The 27993-nt window shown below is 43.2% G+C and overlaps 1 protein-coding gene across 1 annotated transcript; it reads right to left on the bottom strand.

The window, feature by feature from the left end:
- Nucleotides 1-19: 19 nt before the first annotated feature.
- CKMT1A (creatine kinase, mitochondrial 1A) lies at nucleotides 20-27307 on the bottom strand. Its single transcript, XM_083184091.1, has 9 exons — nucleotides 26935-27307; nucleotides 16345-16543; nucleotides 14749-14844; nucleotides 14407-14628; nucleotides 7088-7173; nucleotides 5879-6002; nucleotides 3946-4080; nucleotides 2001-2126; nucleotides 20-379 (listed from the first exon to the last, which is right to left on the bottom strand). The coding sequence occupies exons 1-9, from the start codon at nucleotides 27084-27086 to the stop codon at nucleotides 263-265; spliced, it is 1257 nt and encodes a 418-aa protein (XP_083040217.1). The 5' UTR covers nucleotides 27087-27307; the 3' UTR covers nucleotides 20-262.
- Nucleotides 27308-27993: the final 686 nt, after the last annotated feature.

The raw sequence follows: 27993 nt of genomic DNA, 5'->3' as shown, positions 1-27993 counted from the left end.
ATCGTAGAAAAGACTGGCATAATAGGAGAGCAGTGAGCTTTATTTAGATGGTAACAATATGCTGCTTATAAGCATGGACACAACATGATGGAACTGCTATACAATATAGAGGCTGAATGTTGCACCAGACCGCCCTATACAGTAGAGTAAGATCACAATGTATTAATGATGCATTCGCTCATAAACCAATGCATTATTAATGAACAGTGCATACACATACTGTACACCACGCTGTTTGTTGTACATGACGTATGGCTTTGGATTAGTGCTTGAACTGAGCCACGGGTGAAGGAATACGGATATCTTGCCCCCTCTCCAGTCTCTTCTCACAGTCAATAAGATAGTTCACTCCATCAATGACCAGCTGTACCAGCTCCACCTGCAGGGATTACAAGGGGATTAGGATAGGGCCCCAATGCAGTAAGAGGACTGGTGAGATACATTTGGCTCACAAATCAGCTTTCTGAACAAAGCTTATTGTGACCTGAAGGTGACACTGTAAGTACGCACATGATTAGTGTGGTGTGAGGCCACAGAGCACTATAAACCAGGTTTACACTGAACAATGACTGCTAACGAGAGTCTCTTCTTAATTATGAAATAGGAGATGAGGGATATGATTTCAATACAAGTTATGATTTAAATACATATACACGTGTGCTGAGAGCTAGTGTTAGAGGCGTCTACCAAGCAACAATCTTTATATCCTAAAGCTTGTGAGCTTGTATCCTGCAGCTGTTGAAAGCAAATATTAAGCTACTGGTGTGAGAGTGTTACACGTTCCGTAATCTTAATGTTCAGTATTGAAATTCGTCTGAATTGCTACACATGCTGTCCGATTTGGCCACATGCAGGATCTTGCCCTGATTGTTGACCTCAAACATGTCATTGTGGTAACTGGGCAAACAGTATTACCCTATTGACAATTTAAGAAAAGAGATGAGTTAGAATACCAAATTATAGTTGGGACTGCTACTTAGGGGGAAATTTACTAAAGGAAATTTGTAAAAAAATAGGTGTATTTGTATCCAGAAATGCACTTATTTTTGACATTTACTATCCCGAAAATACGGCAATTCGTATTCGTATTGATGTGCTATCAATACGAATACGAATTGCCGTATTTTCGGGATAGTAAATGTAAAAAATAAGTGCATTTCTGGATACAAATACACCTATTTTTTACAAATTTCCTTTAGTAAATTTCCCCCTTAATTTCTATATTCTGACACAAGTATACAAGGGTATGGGGGGACGTTATTTTTTTTGTATTATTATTTTTGTAATCAACTTCTGAGAAATACAAAGTGGATGTATAATTCCCTGTACACAATATATTAAACAAAACATGCCATGAAAGTAAAGTATTGTTGCAAACACATGTACAATGTAACTGTGTATCTATACTCTTACATGCTGGTCTGCATGGCTTGCATTTGTGTGAACTTTCGGAGCACTTAGCAGAACTTTATTGATCTTCCACCCCTCAAAATGCGGATGTAATTATGCCTTCAATTCAGGGTTGCCGACTTTATTATTCTCCTCTCCGATTAAGCCATATTAGCTCCGCCCCCTCCTCTGAGACCCGAGGATTGCGGCATTTTAATGCCGCGATCCGGGGGACAGCGGGAGTCCCCCCTCAATCCGGGAGGGTTGAGGGTTGCCCACCCTTTCGGGGGGCCGGGAGGGGGACCCGATTTTCGGGAGACTCCCGGAAATTCTGGGAGGGTCGGCAACCCTGTTCAATTGCAGATGCCATAGAATCCTTTTTCTCAGCAGGTGCTGTGCAAAGTTAGGTTAGATAGTTACATAAGTGGGCATCTAACACGCAGTACGTTACACAAATACGAGCAAGTTCAGCTGACTGCATCCATCCTCCATCCCAGTACTATGGTGTGAGGTCTACTATCAGTCCAGTACTATAGTGTGAGGTCTACCATACTTATGCATGTGTGTGTCTGTGTGTGTTTGTGTAAAGCAATTTGTCACCAACACTATACCTCGGATTTTCCCAAACGGTCCAAATTTGAGATATCGAATGTGCTGCCAACAGCCTTAGTGTCTACTCCTCCTGTTCCTCTTCTCTGTAGACGGAGGTTTTCAAGAATCTTGGGGAAGCGTGGATCCTAAATACATGAAAAGGCAGCTTTGAGAATAGCACAGTGTATATAAGGGAAGATGCCCCACCAGCTACATACGTATACAGTTTTCTAAGCAATTCTATCAAGGGTGCAGGTGTTTTTTTACAGAATCCATTAAACACTAAAATTACATTTAGAAACTATCGACGGGTTGATTACAATAAATTGATGCATATTTGCCTATCCCATATGCAAATAAAAGCTATATGTTAGAATTTAAAGTAAACTAAAAATCAGTGCTACAGTGTGAGGTCTACCATCTTCCCAGTAGTATAATGTGATGTCTACCATAGACCAGAAGTATAGTGTGAGGTCTACCATCATCCCAGTACTATAGGGTGAAGTCTACCATCATCCCAGTACTATAGTGTGAGGTCTACCATCATCCCAGTACTATAGTGAGTTCTACTATCAGCCCAGTGCTATAGTGTGAGGTCTACCATCATCCCAGTACTATAGTGTGAGGTCTACCATCATCCCAGTACTATAGTGAGTTCTACTATCAGCCCAGTGCTATAGTGTGAGGTCTACCATCATCCCAGTACTATAGTGTGAGGTCTACCATCATCCCAGTACTATAGTGTGAGGTCTACCATCATCCCAGTACTATAGTGTGAGGTCTACCATCATCCCAGTACTATAGTGAGATCTACTATCAGCCCAGTGCTATAGTGTGAGGTCTACCATCATCCCAGTACTATGGTGTGAGGTCTACCATCATCCCAGTGCTATAGTGTGAGGTCTACCATCATCCCAGTACTATGGTGTGAGGTCTACTATCAGCCCAGTGCTAAAGTGTGAGGTCTACCATCATCCCAGTACTATAGTGTGAGGTCTACCATCATCCCAGTGCTATGGTGTGATGTCTACTATCAGTCCAGTACTATAGTGTGAGGTCGACCATCATCCCAGTACTATAGTGTGAGGTCTACCATCATCCCAGTACTATGGTGTGAGGTCTACTATCAGTCCAGTACTATGGTGTGAGGTCTACTATCAGTCCAGTACTATAGTGTGAGGTCTACCATCATCCCAGTACTATAGTGTGAGGTCGACCATCATCCCAGTACTATAGTGTGAGGTCTACCATCATCCCAGTACTATGGTGTGAGGTCTACTATCAGTCCAGTACTATGGTGTGAGGTCTACTATCAGTCCAGTACTATAGTGTGAGGTCTACCATCATCCCAGTACTATAGTGTGAGGTCTACCATCATCCCAGTACTATGGTGTGAGGTCTACTATCAGTCCAGTACTATAGTGTGAGGTCTACCATCATCCCAGTACTATAGTGTGAGGTCTACTATCAGCCCAGTGCTATAGTGTGAGGTCTACAATCAGCCCAGTGCTATAGTGTGAGGTCTACCATCAGCCCAGTGCTATAGTGTGAGGTCTACCATCAGCCCAGTACTATGGTGTGAGGTCTACTATCAGTCCAGTACTATAGTGTGAGGTCTACCATCATCCCAGTACTATAGTGTGAGGTCTACTATCAGCCCAGTGCTATAGTGTGAGGTCTACAATCAGCCCAGTGCTATAGTGTGAGGTCTACCATCAGCCCAGTGCTATAGTGTGAGGTCTACCATCAGCCCAGTGCTATAGTGTGAGGTCTACAATCAGCCCAGTGCTATAGTGTGAGGTCTACCATCAGCCCAGTGCTATAGTGTGAGGTCTATAAGTAAGATTCTTCTGTAGTATGAATGCCAAACATTATAGTGTGAGTACAGCATTACATCTTGCGCCTCCACTTAAGATGATATGAAGTGAGTAAATGAATAAATGAAGCCATGTGAATCCAGCTTACCTTGCTCAGTAGAGGTAGTTTAATGTGTACTCCAGCTCTAAGGCCAGTCCCCAGGTTAGAAGGGCAAGTGAGGATATAGCCAAGCCTATCATTCCACATGAACTCCCAGCCCTTCTCTTGGATTAATCGTTCAACCTAGAGGGTGTCGGATCCCATATGAAAATAATATTTACATTAGAACAACCTGATTCAAGAAAGCATTGATCATTTTCCTATCAGAACAAAGGCTATTGCCATCACTGCTGAGTCTACTGAACATTTCCCCTCCTATTCTCAGTTGGGTGACCTGAACAGGCCTGCATATCGATGTGCTGAGCATGTGAATTGTTTGCGAAAATTACTCCAATTGGCAAATAGCAGCAAATCCATATGCAAGAAGACATCAAATGATTTTTTCAGTTTGTACAGTTTGTGCTTAGCCCAGGACTCACTTGGTGGCTGTGATAAAAACAGGCTGTTCGGGGACAGAGATGACGTCACACTACTTCCCTTCAAATGCCCGGGCACGCTTGCATTTTCTGTGACACTCCCAGAAAATAGCCGGTTACCACCCACAAGTGGCGGTTTTCTGTCAATCAACTCCTATAGGTCCAGCGATTTAAAAAAGGTAGCAGGATTTTATCGCAGGATGGCCTTGTGCATGTGTACTACAACCCATGCGCAGTCATTCAATTATCGTCCGGCCTGCAAATTCAAAGCCCTGCGGTCAGTCTATATAAACCCATATATGCTGTGGGATTGGTGGTCTGGCTGGAAATACACATTATTCTAGGACCGCTCCTTCATTTATTGTATACTTCTAACATGCTACCATGTGTATCCAGTCTAATTTATTCCTTATATTCAATGGGCCAGATGCACTAAGCTTCAAAAGTGATAAAATGGTGAGTGATAAACAATCAACCAATCAGCTCCTGCCTGACATTTTTCAAACACAGTCTGTGTGGTATGTACTAAGGGGAAAATGCGGTAAAACCCCCATTTTACTGCATTTGCATATCTACTAAAACCCCGCCACCACGTTACCGCAGGGCAGGGTATCGCCGCCTTTGGGTGGCGATACCCTATAGAAGCCAACCGGCTTCTATCGCCACCCAACGCCAACCCACTGCCTCCGCCTACCCCCCTCTCCCCCTCCCTCTGGCGTACCTTGCTGCAGGTCCTCCTGGACCTGGAAGGTAAACCCATCCCCCCCTAGTAAAGCAGCCGGACGTCCTTCCGGCTGCAGGGGGGAGGAGGAGGTGCCGGGGACAGCCTGCTTAGCTGTACCCGACGTGAGGGGAGAAGGAGGCAACCAGGAGGTGACATCACCCCACGCACACCACATAACAGGTATCGCGGGGGTCCTCTGTCACCGCACCGCGATGCCAGCCGAATATGTTAGTACATATGCTCTGGCATCGGTGTGGCCGGGCGGCGAAGGGCGGCAATGTATATTAATACATCCCGCCCTTATGACATGGCAGGTAGAAGCTGATTGGCTGTCTGTTTATCACTCTCCGTTTTATCACTTTTGAAGCTTAGTGCATCTGGCCCTCGAGCTGCTAAACCTCCAGGTTTTCCTGGGATCGTAGCTAAAACTGAGGTCTATGAAGTAACCCTATATCTCAATCTAAAATGAACTAGTATATTGTATGTAGGTGAAATGCAACATGTATGTCTATTCGTAAGCCGCCCATACATGCTGCGATTCCCGGCGGTGCGATGTGTGCTTTGAGGTGCGCACTCCCGTGGCACCTCATCACACAGTACAAAAAGTATGTGCTGCACATACTTTTTCTCCATCCCCATGTGCTGTTCCATAGGCTTCTCTTAAAGGATGTTCCCAAATATATCCAGCCTTACATCACAAGAGTTCATTTGTGCAATTTAGCAGTGTTAGGAATGAGCCGTATTATGTTAATCTCTAATTAAGTCTAATGTTCTTCCTTACCTCCTTAAGGCCTTTGCAAAACCGCTCAAACACTCTCTTCATGTTCCCTCCTTTCTCCATAGAGATGACTCTGGTGTGATCCTCTTCATTCACCCAGATAAGGAAGGTCTTCTCATTGTTGTGCCTAAAAACAGAAAGCAAGACATTTTGGACCTTATTCTGGTCCACATGCAACAAATTTCGCAGCATTGCATGTGGACCAAATGCCGCCCGCCGCCTGCAGTGCCGGTCACCCACTATCACACCTGCAAAATCATCCATGGGGAGAAATTATTTGATGGGCGTCGACCATCACATGATTTCTCCAGCGCACGCAGATCAAGACTCTAATTATATTCACAAATATATGCATAAAATTTCCTGTACTGTGACAGCACTTGACACCATTTACCTATGTGTACAGCTTAGCATGAGAGATTGTTTGTTATAACCATTAGTATTTACTTCATACAGGACAGGCTATAATTTATGTCTACTGGAGTTTTATGAACAATAGAATATCATAAAGGAAAGGTCCTGGAACATAGTCAGTTCTTGTATTCTGTTTTTCCATTTAGGAGGGCTGGTGTGAGGTCTTCTGTTAGGTATGTACTTGGTATACCTGGTAGACTTAATCTGGCCATACACAGGAGTTAATCTGGCCATACACTAGAACGACCTGTATATGACCGGATTGTATGCAGGTCGTAAGAGCGATCGAACAAGTGATCATATTTGCTTTAAAAGCACATACTGTATGATCTGCTTACGACCACAAGCAAAGCCGACAGATCATATGTGCAGCACATATCGACCTCTCAACCCGTGAGGCCGTGCATCGTACCGATATACTGTACCTCATGATGTGCATGTAATCAATCGCACGACCCATTGAAATCGTGCGTTCAGGCCTGATATCGTTCTAATGTACAGTATGGCCAGCTTTAGTGGGAGGTAGCAAGATTTTCACTTCTGGTATAGTCTAAGGGGAAATTTACTAAGACGGGAGTTCTATTTCAGATTGGATGTTGCTATGGGCAACCAATCAGAATCTACTTATTTATTTAGCACCTTTTAGAAGATAATAGATAGTATCTGATTGGTTGCCCATAACAACATCCCATCTGAAATAAAACTTCCATCTTAGTAAATTTCCCCCTTATAGTCTAATAGCAAGTAGTAAAAAGAAGAGGACATGTGCCAGAGTGCAATGCTAGTGTCTGCACCTACCAGATTCCACGTGCGTCAGGCCAGTCGCGTGCCATGCCCGCTGATGTCAGTAATGGTGACACAGGCTTGTCAAAGAGGAAATGGTCCTAGAATAGCAAAACACTGGGTTTAAGGTCCAATGAATGTATAGTAATCTATAGAACACTGAGTATATACCATTTGCAGTATGACAATGCAGACACAACTAAATAAATAAAATATACATTATTTATTAAATGGGTATTAATACATCATTTTTTTTTAAACGTATGCACATATATTATATAAAGGTTGATGTCAAACACACACATAAGGATTGATGGCAAATATGAAATTAAACTGAGTATTATATATCAAACCAACATGGATCAGAACACTATACGGTACACATCAGATAGTGTGTGCCCGCAATGACATGTGCCTCGTTCCCTGAGTAATGAGCTGCTAGTCAGGAAGGACAATCCTGCGGATGCTAACATGCAGTAATATACTGGGTGTAACAATACATTGTGATGCTGTACAATATATCATGCAGTGTGTGCAGTGACATGATCAGGGCTGCCAACATGTGGGTACAACTGTCCCAGGCCCTGGCCTCTGGAAGAGCCCGAGCAGCTAAATTTGCCCTCGGTGCCACCCCCCCCCCCCCCCCCCGCCTCTCGCCAGCCAGGCAGGCAAGCACTCACACCACACAGGGAAGCCCGCAAGGCACTGAGCCCAGAACACAGGAGGAGCGCACATCATTATCATCAGGGCGCACCCCTCTATGTCCCAGGCTCGCCGCTCTTCAGGCTTCACTATGCATGCATGACCGAGGAGATGCAGAGGGGATAAAGGAGGGTGACGCCGCATCGCTGCCACCATCACTGGGTTAGTAATTGAGGAAGGGGAAGGCAGGGGGGAGGGGGCGGCGGCGGGGGGGCCCGAGGGCCTGGACTGAAAATCAGTCCCGTGCCCCAAAATTCCTGGTGGCGGCCCTGGACATGATGCATCAGTATATCACATTGTACCATCGGCTGGGACACACATTGTGCAGTGTGTACTCAGCATTTAGCCTAGCAATATATAGTACTAGTACCTTTTTCTGGTTCATTCACTCGGATGCGAATTCGCATCCGAGTGAACCAGATCCCGCCTTGTGAATGGTGGTTCGCCGGCCCACCATTCGCAATGTGCATACATTCGCACTGGTTGTGAATGTATGTTTTACATAAACATCCATTCGCAGCCTGCAGGGTAACACCACATAATTCGATGGTCGCCGACCATCGAATGATGTGGAACGTGTATGCATATGTAAGGTTGCTCTGAGCAACCTTAGGTCTGCATGCATATTCGGAGGGAAGTGGGCGGGCAGCTGTACCGCCCCCCCCCCCCCCCCCCCCGCACCATCAGCCCATTACCATGAGAAAGCTTTCATGGGAACACCCATAAAACACTGGGCAATTGGTGATGGTCCGACCCGATGCCCTCCCCCCCCAGGCCCTCTGCTCGCAAAGATGGACCAGTTTGTTCGCAAGGATGATCCATTCGCATGGGTGACCAGTTTGATCGCTGTGGACGGACACACCCAGTGCATGCACATGCGCAGAAATGCGCAAAGTGAAAACATCGGCCCTGTGCGAATGCACAGGGCCTTGCGGACAGACCAGAATAAGGTCCCTAGTTTCTGATACATATGTATGTCACTCTGCATGTATTGTATAGGTGATAACCTAATAGCTGTGTCTATCTGGGGATGACAGTTTACTCATTTACAATTTCATTGCTTTCATGGTTGTAAATCTCCAACTATCAGGAAAAAGGACAATGCCAGGGCCTGATTAAGGATTGTGGGGCCCTGGGGAAACTAAGATGTGGGCCTGACAAAAATAATACTACCCCCATCTACATACCTGCTGCCACCGCACCGCTATGCCCCTTAACAGCAGCAGTGCAGCATAGAAAATAATGTTCATGGTGACTTTTCTTTTCCTCATGACTTTTTACCTTATAGTTGCACTGCTTAGCAATGATTACATCTTAAGTTTGTGAAAATAATTTGAAAGCTACTTATGGTGTGAGCAGAGCCGGATTAAGACTTCAGGGGGCCCTGGGCACTTTAGAAAGGGGGCCCCTCCTACTTGTCATTACTGGCCACAAACTGCACGGGAGAATATTACACTGTCAAAACACAGAGTAATTGCATATATAATATATAAAATACCACATGAAAAGCCTGTGTTTGTTCCTCTGTATCTTGCCTCTGATTAAAAACCCTCCCATGACAAGGCAGCTGCTGCTGCTATCCTTCATGGGCCTGAGAAGCATATGATGAGCTCCACCAAGCAGAGCTCAACACAAGCTTCTCAGCATCTGACCTCTAGTGCAAAGTCTTATGGGACTTAGTCAACTCCCAGTAATGCATTGCACACTTGTGCAGTCAGTGTGCCTTGACTCCTGATGCTCAGCACCATTAATCATTGTCACATTGGCAGATAGGCGAAGCTGCAGCACTACCCCACTCCCATGCACAAAACCATTAGCTAAAAAAAAAAAATGACATGCCAACCACAGGGGGCCCCTAGATAGAGGGGGGCCCAGGGGTACTGACCCCATTATAATCCAGCCCTGGGTTTGAGTACAAAGATTTACACCATGCTCATTTACACACTGACATTGAAGAACCTCAGCACAAGGTCATCAAAAGGATAAGGATATTTAGAAAGAGAATTGACAGGTGTGTTCTTGTCTTTTTACCAAAACTTACAGTAGTTTGTAAATTAATTAAATTCCTCTGATTAATATCTTCTTTCATTTTAAGACATTAAACAATGCCCACACTGAACGCCCAGATTCCTCTGCTGTAATACAATGATTCGTTTTTCAATGTCTGCATGGTTGTTCCCTGTCCTGCTCACCTAACTACTGTCCTGACTCCTGTCACAGTCCTGAACTCCAAGGACAGATAATTACATAGCGCTGAAAAGGTAGGACTGTATTAATCCGAAGTTCATGACTAATACAGTATGTTGGGGTAGATAAATAATGTCCATATCCTACCGATGAAACTAGATTAACAGAATGAGCAGCAGATGATTTATAAGACATTATAAACATCAGATGGCTTTATGGATTGAGCTGTCGCATGATCAAATACCTAGTAGTGTGTGGAGTTCTTGTAGAAATCGGCTGCATTGCAGTAGGAGACATGGAGTATTCATCAATAAAAGCTCTCTCTCTCTCACGCACGCACACACGCAGGCAATTTCTTTCCTCTTCCCCTCTAGCTATCTTCTACAAACATCTCTATCCTTCCTTCTAAGAGCTTGAAAATGTTTATGGTTTACAACATCCTTTGCATTAAACAATATTGCAAATCAATTATTATTGAACTTTCAATTTGATTCAAGAGCCAATTCCGTTCCTGTATTTCCCCTCACCACCTTGTTACAAGTTTTAGCCTGGAAATATCTCCTCAATGCTAGAAAGGTTAGCTTGGTTTGGGGTACCCAATCCTTCAATTCCTTTAGCAAGTGCAGTTCTTTTACAATCTTCCCTACCATTTTGTGTGGTATCCAGATGATAGACAGTCAGTTTCTAGATCAGATCTAGATTAGGTCAACAGTTAAGGTAGACAGTGCTCAAGGACAGCAGGGTCAAAAGGTTGGCATTGCTAATGGTTAATCCACCTGTAGTCGACACAAGTTTATTGGAGGATTTCATATACTTTTTAACTTCTGACTGTTTTCCATCTACGTGGACTAAGATTGGGAAAAGTAACCTGTGGCAAGGGCAGTGATAGCAGAGTGGGGCACCTTGCCCAAAGCGTGGTGAGAGAATTCATGTAAACTAATTGTGGTTAACATCTTAAAAAACTGGTGTCGACCCTGTCAACCTTTTTTACTGTGTACTTTTTTCTATGTCAACCTTTTGACCCTGTTGACCTACTGACACCGTTTACCGAATGCGTATCGACTATATGTGGTCCTCCTATTAACTGTCTATCTAATTTATGTAGATCTTTTTTGTTAACAGATAACTTGGCTGCTAATCTGGCCTTTGAGGAATTGAGACAAACTTCTATATCGCACATTACATCAAATGACTTTTTCACATTTCATATAAATCTCCAGTATGTTCAGTCTGCAATGAAATTTGGAGGCCTATTAACTATCCTGGGGTTCTGTGGCCTCAAAACATTACGTATTCAGCTTGCTGCAAGCATACAAAATTACTTGAGCAATTCAACATTGCTCCAGTGCATAGACAGATGATCTGAAGATCTGCTGTCCCCACAATCCCCATCACTGCTATTTTAGAAGCAGTGCAGTGCAGTGCCCACGTATGAACTTGGGGATCTGGGAATCAGCGCCATCTGAAGATGGCTGAGGTTCCCAGTGTAAAGCTCTGAAATTGTTGAGACTGACAAATTTAAGTCACCATCAGTACTGAAAGGTGAAAAGGAGATACCTATGATTGTTCCTGTAGTACAGTACCTTTCTAATGGTGGTAATTTCTGCAAAGTAGGTCTACAGTAAATGTAAATTTCCACCTACTTTTGTAGAAATTGAGGAATAAAAAAAACCTTTGAAAAGTTAGATGGTCACACTTCTTTTATTGGTTTGACCTTCATGTAACTTTTTGGCCTGTACTTAAAATGTTACAGAGGATACTCTTTCCTACTTCTTTTATTCCTGAACTAAGAAGCCCGGCAAGAACCTTCTCTCATGCAGTACAATTTTATGGCACATGACACATCCATTACTGTTTTATATTTCCTTGATAAATTGATATTTGTTGCTAAGAACTTTCTTCCCTACATTTTTCAATGAGATCCTAGCTCTAGGTTTCTGTCCAGGCATGAAGAAATCAGTGGAAATCCTTACAAAAACTGACTGATTGCTGGGACAAATGCACGATTATTCCAAAGTGTTTCCAATCTCCAATATATATCTATATAAAACCCACACATGGTCATACCTAGGATGATATTACTAAGCTCCACCCCTTCAATGCAAAATGCCAATATTTGCTTGTCTATCAGGAGGGTGTGCAGCTGAAATGACACAACTGTAATGGAATGTCATCATATTGTCTCTGCCCCCTCCCAACAGATCCACAAATCCTGGCAATTTGCAAGGAGAGGGTTATGCTTTGTAATATTGTGTATGCTCTTTGTTATCTATTGGGGGGGGGGGGGGTTTCTGGGTACTTAGAAAATCCCCCTGCATGCACTACTACAGATTTGACTCAGCCCCTCCCACTGAAGTCCAAAATATACTTTTTATAGTTCTCTACTTCTCTACTTCACCTAGTCACTACCCCCCCCCCCCCCCATTTCCCATGGAACCCTTTTTGTTTAAACCAGCCTGAGGACAACACAACATGTGGAACCCTGCTGAGAAAAAAAATAAAACATAGGCCCTCATTCTGGTTGGCTTGCAAGCCTTGTAGCGCTGCCCGCCGTTCACCCGCACACTCGCCCCCCACTATTGGCATATTTTCACCGCAGTGCTGCAAATGGATGATTTGCATATACATCGCATTCGCAGCCTTGCGTGGGTGCCCAAAATAATTCAATGGTCGCCAACCATCAAATGATTTCTGAAGTGCTCACTAATCTAAGTCACTCTCTGGTGATTTAGATTAGCGGCACCCTGCGCCGTGAATAGGCAGGTAGCATGGGGATGCCCAGCGGTTTCCTGGGTGCACCCTGTGTTTTCGTGGATATAAGCCCAGGAAATGTGGGGCATTTCATGTGAACACCCCCTGCCTGCCTCCTGTACGCCCACCCCGCTGCAAGCGCCTTGGAGACTATGCAAGTACTACGCCCGTAGAGAAGACCTGCACATGCTTATATTCGCTTATGCACATGCGCAGACCGATTAGAATGAGGGCCATAGTGCAGGCTAGCCAATGATAATGATGGTGCTCCCATCCCCAGTGCTCTGATCCTTGCTTTTGCTCTACATAAAGAGCGCCATGGCTTACAGTACACCTCTTTTTTACCCAGGTTATTACGGCAGTGGAAAAGGGTCCCTAAAAAATAGGGTTCAGTTTCCTGGGACTCTTACCTGGGTAATGGGGCTGTGTAAAAAAGTGACCGAGAGCATTCATCTAGGGTCCCGTTTAAGCACAGGGGGAGCAGGATTACTGGTACTTGGAAATGACATCATCTCCAAGCGTCAGCAGATCAGAAACACACTGCAAACCGGTTAGGGCGAAATGGGCCAACCCAGGAACATCCCAAGTCGAAGGTACAGTGTAAACGGGATCTAACCTGGGTTGGAACCGAGTTTAAAAACATAGGACCTTATACAGGTCCATTCACATCGGCCGTTTGTTTGCACGGGGACCGATCTTTGGCGTATGTGCATGAGCAGCCACATTTTGTGCATACGCTGGGTGCTTTGCCAGGTGCACACATCCAACATTGCGGGTGGTGGGCGGCGGGCTGGGGTACTCGCCCATGGGACCCCCAGCATTTCATGGGTGTTCCCATGAAAGCACTGGGTGTTCCCATGGTAATCGTCCAGTGACATGGGCGCCGGGGTCCAGCAGCTGACATTTCCTCCCGAATGTGCACACATATCTGAGTGAACTGAGAGTCATATTTAATATGTGTGTACGCACCACATCTTTCGATGGTTGCCAACCATCGAAAGATGTCGGAGGTTCCCCCAGGCCTGTGAATGGATGTTTATGTAAAACATTCATTCGCATGCCGGGCGTACAAACCCGCCGTGCAAAGCCGGGGTGGGCGTACCACGATTCGCAGGATGTGTTCTGGTTGACTCACAAGGGTGTGAATTTGCATCCAAGCAATTCAACCAGGATAACCCCCATTGAGGGAACCCAGGATTGTAGTGGAAAAGGGGTATTAGTTATGGTGGAGAACATGGGGTTTGCAGCTATGAATGATGCTGTAAGAAATGCTGTACTATATAGGCTTGTCAGTGTCATCTTTGAGCACTATAGTATAGACTGTATGACCTCTCCCCTATTATGTATCCATCCATCTGTCTATGCAGGACAAGCTGCCTAAGGATATACAGCACCTGGTATTTGATTCAGAATTACAGTCTATAAGGGATACCAATGATATATAAAGTACGCATTTACACTAGCAACAAAAGTCACATGTCTTCCATAAGTAACTGTAGGTCACATTTTGATTTACAGACATGGAACCAACAAGTTCTAGAATTTCTCTTTTTTTCACAGTGTATTAGCCATCTGCATTTATAGATCAACTTAATGTACAGTATGTGATATTTGCCTTTCTTTATAATCTCATTAATCAGATCTATATGTATGGAACCTCTTGTACCCACCCCCACACAGTAATGTTATCTTACATCAATTAACTGTTGTTGTTCTTGCTCTGTCATATCGCTCAGCCTATAGTAGCGTCCGGTCAGATCCCCACTGAGGCCATTAAGGGCGTCCGCTGTCACTCTCTCCACTTCTCTCCTCTCAGCCCGGGTACAAGCTGGGGGCAGGCTCAGACCTCGAATGCTTCTCCCAGTGCGAACACGTGATGACAAAACATAGCGATCATCAAAATTGCCAGATTTAACCTGTCAGGGTAAAAAAAAAAAAAAACAGAGACTTTGTTTTTAAAAATCTATATCCAGGTCCACACACAATGACTTTATTATTAATAATATGGCCACAATGCTATTTATAACCTACTGTACCTTGCTGGCATCTAAGTCTGTGGGGTGCTTCATGGTCCTTGGGTCATAGCCGTTGTGTCTCTCCTTTATAACTGGATCAAAAATATCTGCAAACTCCTGAAATATCAAAGAGAGTGTTTCAGATTCCTTCAAGTGTTTGGAACTGATGGTGAGAAGATGTTTACATACAGTGTTAGTTATATCTTACTGAGGGCTACAAAGTGAAGATATGTCAGACTCATATGTATATCCACCATCACAAAGATCTGTACCCCATAGCTGTCACAACTCTACAGACACAAAACTGTCACTTATGTCGGAGGGATTCAACTGTGAGAATCTTCCATATGCCTTCTGTCAGTCATCTTGATATGTGTATGTGGTGGCTGGAGTTGGTGGAGTACAAAAGGATCACACATTCATAGTGAGTCTAGTGAGGTTTTAGGGAAAGATAACGCTGTCCTGCCTAATCACCGACCCAACACTTGACATAACTTCATAACATGTTTGTCACTATTAGGTAGAGATGAGAGTGCAGGAACAGTGCATACATTCTCTTCTGTTGTAGTAGCTGCACCGTCTGTGTGTACGCCAGAGTTGTTTCTGTAACCTTAAACAAATACCACTACAAGCAGTGACATATCTATATTGGATGCAAGGTGCGCAGTGCACTCACAGCCCTGGGTCCAGGGCACCCATTTCTTCAATACTTAGCCCTCTCGAGACAAATCACTGTGAAAATGGACATTTTCCCAGCATTTTCCACATGCGATGTAAGAAATCACTGGGAAAATGGCCTCTCCACCATTTCTCAGGAGACCTGCACACTAGGCTCTGGCACAGTGCTAAGGTCTCCTAATCACCCTAGTGCTCAGAGTCTACTGCACTGCTGGCTATAGCGGAGGGAATTAGATGGCGACTGCACAACCAATCAGATCCTAGCTGTCGTTTTACAAACACAGCCTGTGACATAGCAGGTAAGAGCTGATTGGATGTTGGTTTATCACCCTCCATTTTATCTCTTTTTAAGCTTAGTACATCTGGCCCAATATGCCCTTGACTACAAGCACTTTCCTGATGTCCAAGGACTGTGGGGCGAACTATAAACATCTTTATACACTGAAATACTGATTGGTGAGTCTATAGATGCAACCATCGGTCACACCATCAACATTTGCAGCAGCCCCATGCTACTGTAAGCACATATTATCCATCAGAGCATGGCATCCAAACTAAGTGATTGTGTATGAATTCAAAAACCAGAGATACATCCATAAAACAGATCCTCTTAGCTACCTCTCTCAGCCACCGCCAAGGATGCCCAGTAGATTAACATTACATTTCTAGACTGTGTGTCTCAATCATAGCTGCATCTTAAAAAAAAAAAATCACTTAACTGTGTGACAACAACATTCATGCATCTCAGATCCAGGCCCTTTGTGTACATGTCTGAATCACTGTCTGATCAAATGATTGAAATCTAAGACATCGAACTACAGACCTTTGCCCTTCCTCTGTAGTACATAGAGTCAAATAAGACAATAAAAACAGGCCATTCACACAGTGTCACTGTCCAATAGGCTTTGGCTGCCTTCTCATATGATCCGTCCCTCTTACCTCATAGCATTCTTCATCTCCTGCTACCATGCCCACAGTTTTAATAAAGGGGTGTCCTGGGTTATCTACACCAGTCTGAATGCATTGGTCAATAGTAAATCCGGAAGGGGTGGTCTTGTTGCAGAGCTTGGCATATATGGCTGGTGTTAGGTTGCTGGCCATACAGTTGTTATGTTTCCGGAGGTCAGGAAATTCTGCACTGTTTGAAAAATTGGAGACATTTATACAGATGTATTACATGCATGGTTATCTTACAAACAAATAGTACGGAATATCTATTCAAACAATACAAATCTATCCAGTTTCACCTGATTCAGAAATCTATTTCACGTAATCTTGGTGAATTCATAAAAAAACACATGTATTTTAAATTGATAAAATGTTAATGCAGGCAAAGAAAGTAATTTCCAATATGCAACATGTGCTCTCCCAGTGGAAAGAGGAGAGGAGAGGGAAAGAGAAAGAGGAACGGAAAGAGTACTGGAAGTGGTCTTTCCTGCTGAATGCATGTAGGTGTATGAGGAATTTAGCAACTCACCCACTTGTAGAAATTATATTTTGTTTTGTGGGACAAGATTATTTAAATGACATTTAAGAGGTGGAGAAAGCATTTCTTGTTTATATCCTTTTAGATGGTGGCCAACAATTGCTGACTTTGCAAGTATCAATGAAAATAATTTGAAAACTTATTGATACTTGCAAATTTACCAATTGTTATAAAATAATATCTCATCTGTTCTTTATACATATTTGTTCATTCAGTGTTTACCCAAGTTTTGTGTTTAGTGCATCACGTACACACCAGGGGTGTACCCAGAACTTTTATGGGCCATAGTAGTGCCTTTATAGGGTTATGCCTAATTGTAATGCCCTAGTCTATCTTATAAACCATTGTAGTTCCCTAATTTACATGATGTCACATTGTAAGGCTAGAAGTACAGATTAAGCAACAAAGGGGGTCATTCAGACCCGCTCCTAGTGGGATGAATTTGCTCCGATGGGTGATTTTGGGAGTTTACGCATGCATGAATATGCGCATGTGCAAACCCACAGAGCGAATGGCTTCCGCGAGTTTCACACTCGCCGGGTCGTTCGCTCCAAAAGGGACAAGCAGAGGACGGGCAGGTGGTTCACACAGGGGTACACCAAGTGTCAGGGGCATGCCCGCTGGGTGTACCCCTGCGAACGCAGGTGTGTCGATGCCGGCTTGGGGCGGGTAGCTGACATCACATGACATCAGCACCCACCCCAATTACATCCATCTGCAGACAGAATAGAAGTCAGTGTAGATTTTTATTACTGAAGGGGAGAAAAATCATTCGATGGTGATCGACCATCAATTTATTTCTCTCCCGTTCGGCCGCATGCGAACAAATCTGCTGGAATGCTTGGGAACAAATTCGGATAGCGGGGGCAGGGCGTTCAGCGGGGTGGCTGATGGCACTTACCTGTTCGTTAAGCTGCGAACATACGCAGTCTAGCGAACAGGTCTGAATAAGGCCCAAAGTATCACATTATGACATACAGTGTCTCAGTCCAAGTGCCCCCTGTTCATACTGTGCCACATCAGTGGTCTCCAGTTCAAATTATGGAATGTTACAGTGCCCCAGTTCATATAATGCCACACAAGTGCTTCAATTTAATATTGTGCCATATTACAGTGCCACCGCTATTATTGTGTTACATTACAGTGGCTTCCACATTACAGAGAATATAAACCCTCCAGTTCACATAATACCAGATTACATTGACCCCCATACTATTGTAGCATCTACACATACCTCTCATTGAAAATGTAATGTCACATAATTTAAACTGGGCAATGGATTAGACCCAATTGCATAAAATCTGCAGTTAAATCTGGTAAACTGGAATGCCGCTTTATAACAAGAAACAGGGACAGCTGCTTCCCTCAATTATCCAGCATAGTAATCTACAAATCATCAATAATTCTTTGTGACTGCTGCTACTCGAATGTATATCTGAAATTTTTCTAACAGGATGTAATTCATTAATAGTGTGATGGTTAGCATTACCGCCTCACATCACTGTGGTCATGGGTTTGATTCCCACCATTGCCCTATCTGTGTGGAGATTGTATATTCTCCCTGTGCTTTTGTGAGTTTCCTCCAGAAACTCTAATTTTTACTCACAATCTAAAAATATACTGGTAGGTTCATTCACTCCCAACAAAAGTAATCCCAGTGTGAATGCATTGGTGCATGGGCTGATGTGAATGGCCCAATAATGCGCTGCGGAATATGTGCACACTATGTAAATAATCAGTAATAAATAAAATAATAAATTTATAGCTGTCCCTGAACAGAAGTCACTCGGGAGCCCTAAAGCACATGCACAGCCATTGGTTAGGTCATGTACAAGCTGCAGAGAGATGGAAAGGGATCTTCCTAATCCGTATCTGGGAGGTTGGGGAAAAGTCTCTCAAGCCCCATACACACTTGAAGACTCGCACCTCGATAGATATTGTTAGCAGCCACAGGTGAACGATATTGTGCATACGCAAGTGACGACAAGGGGAGGGTCGTTAATGATGTGCGGGAGCGCGCATCGGAAACGATATTGAGCGTACACACTACACTTTTTATAAAAAGATATCGCTCAGAAGTGATAGCTAAACAAAATCGTGTGGTGTAGTGTGTATGGGGCTTTAAGACCAATGGACATTTAACATAGTACCATAGAGAACTAATTAGGCAGGAGTTTCACACGAAGGACTTGTAGGAAGACTGTGTTATTATTGAATGTAGATATGCACATAGTTTTGGTATGTTTTTGATTTATCTTAAACTTGTGTGACTGAAAAAAATTAGTCAGAATATAAAATAAAAAAATAAAGAAAATTTTGTATATACCCATTTTCCTCTTGGGACTGCAGTCCAAAATAGGAGTTTTATAAATGGAAAAAGTTAAAAATACCGCAATAAAAATTCTGGTCTACAGTACTTTTGGAATTCAACCTTATTTACTAACAATCTTTTTTTCAACTAATATATTGTAGTCTCTAGTGTCATCTTAGAACTGCATAGGTCCTATGGTAAAACTGACATGTGTATGATGTTATTGATGTACCTGCTTATGTATGTATGCGGCAGATGTGAGACGCCGGCAGTGGGCGGCCTCTCTGTGCACAAGATGGCGGCTGAGCCATTGTCATATTTGTACCCTACATGTAAAATCGCAGTTGCACATGCAACTGCTGCACCCCTGAGTCCGGCTCTTAACATATGCGCAGGTATTGGGCTACTAAAATAAATGGACGTAATCATAGGAAAATAAGTGCATGTGCTTTTGCGTCCACATTTTACATCTTGGCAAATGAATATGTATAAGTAGAAAGCATAGTGTACTATTCAGAGGCAGAACTCTGGGAGGCAATGGAGTCATCTGCCGCCGGGCTCCTGCTCTCAAGGGGGCACCTCTCCTCCACTGCCAGTTTAAATCCATTAATTGAAAGCCATCAAAATTGCTTCTGTGGCTGAGTTCTGAAATATATATGTGTTCTCTCTCTCTTTCTGTATATACATACAGCATATAATATACATTTCATAACAGACTATATACATTTTAAATAACGTTGTGCGTGTGTGTGTGTGTGGGGGGGGGGGGGGGGGCACCAATATTCATCTTGCCTCCGGGCAACTGGGACAAACTTACGCCACTGGTACTATTCTATGATAGGCTATATATATATATATATATATATATATATATATATATATATATATATACGACATATACATTAATGCCTCCATAAGCACAGTATACAGCACACAGAATATTGTAGCAGTCTGACATTGTTCTGCAGAATAAAGATAATCATGAATAGCCCTGAAAGGTAGTGGAGACTGGGCTAGACAATGGGAGGCCAGATGATTGTATTATAGAGAAACAGAATCCTACCTTCCTAATCTACTTACTACTAGAGCAATGTGTGACCTCATTGTGACAGAAGTGGGGATGTAGGATATGAACAGTTACCAATGTTATATAAGGATTCGCCACAAATGATTGTTTTCTTTAGGCTGTCTGACATTAGTTACAGTGGTTGATAGTCACCTGCACATTACACACTACTTATGGTGCCCACACACACACCGATTTCAGTGCTATGCGTTTTTGACTGTACAATGGTTCTTTACAATTTTTCTGCCAGAATTAAGCATGACCCGATGTGATGGTTATTTTGCTGTCTGCGATGCGATGCTGTGCGATTTAAGCACATTTTTTCACTGGCTTTTTCTGACCTTTATTTTGTTCGAGTTCACATGTTTTAAACCTGCAATAAAGTTGTTGATACCAATTTGTATGTAATTATTTCCCAAAAAAAAAAAAAAAAACATCGTATAGCATCGGCTCGTATGCCTGTATAATGCTGAGCCCGATGCTATGCGATAATGTCCAAAAAAGTACCTGCTGCACATACTTTTTTGGACATCTAAAATCGGCCCCCGGGAACGCGCATAGCACAGCATCGCGTCGCACACGCCGCACGAATACACCCCGATAATTGTACGCACGATGCGTTTTGTACTTTAAAAGTACAAAACGCGTTCTAAAATCGATGCTTGTGTGGGCTGCATTAGACACGTCCATCTCCTTGTGGCTTTCAGGAGATATCTCTATGTGCACTATTCCATTCCACAAATCAATATTCACACATAAAAGGAATGACACTGCAAATATTAAGTGTTAATATTGATCCATAGGTAATATATATCTAACATCACAGGGCAAAGGATGTAGAGGCCTACAGAGTCCGCAGGAAGTGCCAGGTGATTAACATCTTTGATGCTAGGGGGGTCCTGATGTAAGTTTTTAGTTCTTCTAAATAAATTTGTCCCTGATGCACAGAAGTCGGAAAAAAACATTCATCTTTCTACAGCTTTGTTATTATGATATTATTTTGACAAATTGCCAGGTTAGCCACTTATGAAACTGACTTACTTGTGGCAGCATTTGAATTTGTTTATATGCACTAGGATTAGATAATCACTGCAAGCTCATGCAATGATCCAGCACAGCATTGTAGCAAGTGTGTTTCATGGTCTGGTCTCTGAGTATAGTACTTGACATTGCAGCAGTTAATTAGATGCAGAGAGATAGGTATCATGGTTTTAAAGGCCCCCTCCAACATCACTAAAGACTATAAAAACATAGGGCCAGATGCACTAAGCTTCAAAAAGTGATGAAATGGAGAGCGATAAACATCCAGTCAGTCAGCTCCCAACTGTCATGTTTCAGGCTGAAAAATGTCAGACAGGAGCTGATTGGCTGGCTGTTTATCACTCTCCATTGTGTCCCTTTTGCAGCTTAGTACATCCGGCACCTAATGAGGACTAAAATAGATTTACGTTAAAGTGGAAGCAGAGTTACGGGGTGTTGGCTGATTAGTGGATGTCACAAAAGGCTTTTTCCTGCCATAGAAATGACTTGACTCTTAGTGGCAAATTTACTCAAGCTTCTAAAAATGAAAAGAGGTGAAGTTGCCAATAACAACCAATCAGATTCTGTCTAGCATTTTCTGTGATGAGAAATGATAGACAGAATCTGATTGAGGGCCTGATTCAGACCTGCTTGCCAGGCTGGTTGTTTATCACTCCCCACATTATTATTTTTTGAAGCTTGATACATCTGGCCCATAATGTTTGTAATAATAATGCGCAGGGCACATCCAATAAACATCAAGATGAATAATATATGAGTTAATAATATCATATAATAATATGAGTAAATATCATATAAAGCAGATTACAAGAAGATTATCCCATGTGTTCAACAAAATATCCCTTTGTAGTAAAAATAATACCACTTTCACACTTGAAAATGCAGGGACCCACCCGGGAATATGGCCCAGGAATCATGCTGGGCCATTCCCGGGTTGGCCCCTTTCACACCAGAAAAGTTCCTGCATTTTCTGGTGTGTGAAGGGGGCTGGAAGGAGGCGGGGAGGAGGCCGGCAGGAGGTGGGGAGGAGGCGGGCAGTCGGCAGGATGGCGGTGTAGGCAGGCAGGAGCGATGTAGAATACTCACCTCGGTCGCTGGTCCTCTGTGCAGGCCAGGGATCCACACAGGCGGCGGCGCAAATGACAGGACAGCCGTCGGATGAAGAGGACGCAGCTCTCCAGTGCCCTCACTGCCGCCGGAGAGCTGCGTCATCCTTATCTGCCGCCTGTCCCGTCATTTGCACCCGCCGCCTGTGTGGATCCCTTCCCGGACAGCACACCGAGGACCGGCAACCCGGGTCAGTATCCCCTACCCCATTCACACTGGCCAGGTCCCCGGGTTAAACCCGGGAACAACACTGCTCCATAGCAGGGTTGAAATCCCGGCAACGGGAAATTATACTGGTGTGAACGGGGTATTAGTTGGAAAGTGTGCAGGTTGCTGAGACCAGGTCTTTTAGAAGAGTGCTGTAAAGTAGGTGGAATATACAGTATTAAGTAGTACAGTAGGTCAAAAAACAAAGCCAGACAAAGACAGTAGAAGCACTAATTCAAATAGAGTAGTCCAGCAATGGGGAAACGTTTAACATCCCTGGTCAGGATGCTGGCATTCAATATACAGATGATGGCATCTCGACTGCCCTCACATGACTGGTGCAGAGACTCTGCTTATATGTGGATGCCGATTGGTAAGTATGCGGCGCTAGCTAGTGTGCGGCTTAGGAAGGAGGGATTAGGTCTAGGTGCTAGTGGGGGGATTTAGGGTAAGGTTGCAGGTACAGAAAGGTTAAGGTTAGGCTGCAGGGAGGGGGGTTATGTTTAGGCACCAAGGAGTGGTGGGGTTAGGGTTAAGCTGCTAGAAGGGAGGGTTTGGGTTAGGGGGGGGGGGTAAGTATACTTACATCTCCCCTGTTGGGATTTCCCTCCATTAAAATGACCATTTTAATATTCTTATCCACAGTCATCCGTACTGTATCTATAGCAGTGACCTACCAGCCTAGTAACTGGATTAGTCACAACCAAATAACTGCCAATATGGGAACAATGGGTACTGTTAAAAAGCTGGGTGCATACTATGCAATGTGTACCCAATGGGCTGACATATTGGATTCTGGGTACACATCAGAACAATGTAATGAAGGGCGGAAAGATCACTGTTTCATCCTTCATTAGTATACTGCACACCAGGATGCATGAGATATCATCTGGAACGCCGTACAGCATTGGACTGCAGGCACCTGCAAATCCGGCATACACACTGAATGAAGTGCCCTATATGTCATTCTGATTCGTCAAGAAACAACATATCAGGTTGTCTCATTGTGTAACCGGCTTTACTCCTTGTCACAAAGTTGACTTCTGTTGCATAGACCTATGCTTAAAATAACTTACATCAAACCAACTAAACCTGGGTCAAAGGCCAACTGCAGAAAGCAGAAAGCAAAATAATGTGATTTGTCTAAATTGGCAAAGTGGACAAGCGATGGGATACAGTCCTATTGTCAACTGACTTAGGTCGACACTGTTGGGTCGACAGGCAACAAGGTCGACAGGGTTCTAGGTCAACATCGATGAAGGTCGACAGGTGTCTAGGTCGACATGGGACAAGGTTGCCATGATTTTAGGTCGACAAATGCGTTAGGTCGACATGGGTTAGGTCGACAGTTCACAAGGTCAACATGGGTTTTTTGAGCCGACGTGTGCGAAAGGCGGTATTTCATGCCCTACCATTCACTAGGGCATGGTGGGAGAATAAAATAGTGTGCCGAGCTCTGCGAGGCACCGTGCCCGAAGCAATGCGAGCGAAGCGAGCTTTGCGAGAGGCTGCGGTTGACTTCCAACTGTGTCCATGTCGACTGTGACGACATTCAGGTCAAAAAACAGTGTAAAAAACCCATGTCGACCTTGTGACCTGTCGACCTAACGCATTTGTCGACCTAAACCCATGTGGACCTTGTCCCATGTCAACCTAGACACCTGTCAACCTTCACCCATGTCGACCTAGAACCCCGTCGACATTGCTGCCTGTCGACCCAACGGTGTCGACCTAATGACTGACGACCTAAGTTGGTTCGACATTACGATCCACTGTCACCCCAAGTGATATAGCCTTGAGTGAAATTACTTTAATGCAATTCAAATACACCATACATTAAACTAGGTTGTTAATAGATTACAATAAGTATACTTTGACGTATTTAGGTAAAATGTAGAACTTCCCGGAAAGAGAGCACATTCTGTATTTATGGCATGGTGTTAAGATGATCTCCTCACCACACGTCAGTTTGCATTTCCATCAATGTTTACAGTAACCAATTTGGAACACTAATACCACACCGTGTATTCTGAAGATAACCAGTTAATATCACTTAAGCTGCTCCATTGTATGGCCTGTGGGACATCGCCATGTGGCAGGAAAAGAGCTTACTGTATATCATAGAAACCATAAAACAGCTTGCGGGCATGGCGCGATTAAACCTTGCTGGCCCTAACCCTCCTATTAAGACATCAACGGTCGTGTTAAAATCATTGGGCAAATATTACAGTATTAATAATCTACATGGGGTAATGGCAACTTTATGGCAGAACTGCATGCAAGTCTATTTGGTAGGAAGCATTTTTTTTTAGCATTGCGCATGCTCTGCAGGTGTACGTATATGTCTTTGGCCTTGTAAGTCTTTAAGAAATCTATTGCATCTCCAGCAATGGTTGAATAGGCATAACTGCATGGAAATGGGCTTGTCATACATAGGCTAATGAGGACGTGCAGGTGCAATTGCACGAGTTTTGTGTAAGTGTGCACTGATAGTGATGCCGGCTAATTATCAAACTGTACGGGTAGGGCAGTGGGGTCATATAGATGCATGGCATACAGTATCCACAATCTGTTCGGTGCAGGCATTACCAGTGTGATTGCGGCTCACTTGCTTACAACTCTGAATTGGCCACTACTTCTGTGTGTGCGATTTAGGGGGTTATTCTGGTTCACTCGCAAAGGCAAATTCCTTCTCAAATGGACAAAACCATGTGCACTGCAGGGGGGCAGATGTAACATGAGCAGAGAGAGTTAGATTTGGGTGAGTTATTTTGTTTCTGTGCAGAGTAAATACTGGCTGCTTTATTATTACACTGCAATATAGATCTCACTTTGAAGTAAAACTTTAACCCAAATCTAATTCTCTCTGCACGTGTTACATCCCCCCCCCCCTGCAGTGCACATGGTTTTGTTTATTTAACAAGGAATTTGCCTTTGTGAGTGAACCAATAAGGATGACACATAACCAAATATTACAGTTACATAGTTACATAGTAGGTGAGGCTGAATAAAGACTTGCATCCATTTAGTTCAACCTATGTTTATAGTAGCTAATCCATAGTAGCTAATCCATAAATCCATAAATATACATCTAACGATTCTTTATTGAATATCGCTGCTGCTAGGCACAAGGACTGTTTGCAAAGGTGAAGTGGTAATGCGGGCATGTCTGTGTTTTCCTAATGATATACTTTAGAAATTAAATTCTCAAAACCCAGTGTGTATTGCACACTTTTCCGCTAATGTTTATACCACACATTCCTATTTTTATTCCCAGGGTAACAGAAAGAACCGTTTTTGAATCCATTTAATTTTCAAATATTAATACATTGATTGGGATTAACTTGTGCAACAAAACACCCAGTATTCTATGTCAATCGTAGGCCGGTATTAGGCCAATGCTGAGCAGCAAGTACTTGTATTAGCTAATATTGTAAGATTTAAAAACACACAAGTCATTGTGTTCTGCAAGGAGCTATTTAACCCATTTCTTGCTGGATTCTGAGAACAGCATATGATAGACTGTGTCCTTGAGCCTGATACACTGCTAGGTTAGACAGCGATACAGCACTGTGCATTATACAATAAATAGATGGCTTCAGCCTGCAGAGGTACCAGATCCTGCAAGCTGCCACCTAATGAAGTCAGCACATTTCCCCTGAGCCTGCAGCTAGTACCAGCTACACTTCAATATTATTTGTCATGTGTCTAAAGGAATGCAAAGGCCTGCAAATAAGAAATCATCATTTACAATGAAAACTATAACAGGGGATTTATAAATGGACAGTATATCATTACACCTGCACTGTACTTCTTCAGGCTACACCACAAAACTGGTGCTGGGGATGACTTTGTATTCTGATATTATAACGCAGAACATCATCTGAGGTTCACAGTCTGACTGCATTGCTCAACTAAAGCATTTAATAATGGATTTATATTGGCATAACTGTTAATAAATTGTTTAATGAGGCGGGTGGGACTCTATGCTTAGAAGCTAGAATTTTAATGCTGACCCCCTAGTGCAACATTAAAAACACCATCCCCCACTTCCTGGCTCCCCAGTGTTTAATAGGGGGAAGGGGGTGTTACATCACAGTAATAGCTAATAAAACTGAATGTACATGAATAAAAGCCTGTATACTGAACATTTCAATGGTAATTTCGGAACTGTATACAACATATCCCCAAATGCATGCATGTGCAATTAGTAATTACTCTTTCTAATATATAAGCATATATCATATCATATCGTATCGTATCATATCATCATATCGTATCATATCACATGTCCAGTTAATCTGTAGTTACCTTGGTGGGTAGAGTCTCCTCTTACTGTCTGTTGTAGCACTGATTATTTCTCTATTCACATAGTATCCAGCCATTAATGACCCTGCACCAGCCATAGCCAGAAGTCCAGTGGATTTCCCAGATGAGAGGAGTCTAGTGAAGGGACCAGCCATTTTTGGGATCCTGGTGCACTAGGAGAGTGATGGAACAAGAGAGACCCGGTTGATCTGCGGAGACAAGAACAAGGGAGGGAGAGTGTGTGTGAGAGACTGTGCACGGGAGAGGAGAGCAGTGGCTGTGGGGGAGGACGTGATATGAATAGAAACTACTCCACAAAACAGGAGAGATTATAGCAAGACGCAGTGAGACCTGCCTCAGACTCTCACTAGTCCGCTGACAATCCAGCCTGTCAGTCAGTACCACAGCCCTCACAGGGATCAGTACAGTGAAATGACTCCACGCTGTGATGGGACATTACAATTTTATCAAGCAGCATGGCATAAGCTGCAGGTAACAGTCTAGTGAGATGGTGCAGGAAGGGACCTGCAGTACAGCTACTGTATACTTAGCAAAATTATCTCTGTAATTGGAGGTCCCCCAGTAATTATTAGTATTCTACATTATACGCTGTTTCTGAGAATCTGTTATGTTTTGTCCTTCTTACAGACTGATGCTAAGAAACAAAATGAAATTAATATTTCCAGATCTATTAGTCAATGCCTTTTCCTTGTCTATAGACAGGAATACGTCATATGTGTAATGTGCATCCATATAAAATAAAATGCATAGATTTATATTATGTTATCTGCCAGAGTCAATGCACAATTATATGTTGGTCAAATAATCATTGAGCATTTGTTAGTTAAATACAGTATAACTAATCCACATAAATATGCAAATAAAGAATGTTCTCTCTTAATACGTTTTACAGATCATAAATAGTAAGGCAAAGCAAATATAAACTTTAATGTACCACATAATAAAGGTGGGAGCCATAAGTGCATGGAATAAACACGTATAAATCTCCTTATATCAGGAATGGGGAAGCTTTGGCATGAGTCCAGCTGTTGTTGAACTACG

Source organism: Crinia signifera, chromosome 4 (assembly GCF_055691185.1).
Source record: "Crinia signifera chromosome 4, ASM5569118v1, whole genome shotgun sequence".
Taxonomy (NCBI): domain Eukaryota; kingdom Metazoa; phylum Chordata; class Amphibia; order Anura; family Myobatrachidae; genus Crinia; species Crinia signifera.
This window is presented reverse-complemented; position numbering and strand designations above follow the sequence as displayed.

What these genes read in the sequence shown, in the direction of transcription:
- CKMT1A (XM_083184091.1), bottom strand. Translation starts at nt 27,086, where the DNA reads ATGGCTGGTCCCTTCACTAGACTCCTCTCATCTGGGAAATCCACTGGA. An exon ending in CCTGACGCACGTGGAATCTG is followed by an intron (nt 6,003 to 7,087) that starts GTAGGTGCAGAC and finishes TTCTGTTTTTAG; the next exon opens with GCACAACAATGAGAAGACCT. An exon ending in TTTGCAAAGGCCTTAAGGAG is followed by an intron (nt 4,081 to 5,878) that starts GTAAGGAAGAAC and finishes GACACCCTCTAG; the next exon opens with GTTGAACGATTAATCCAAGA.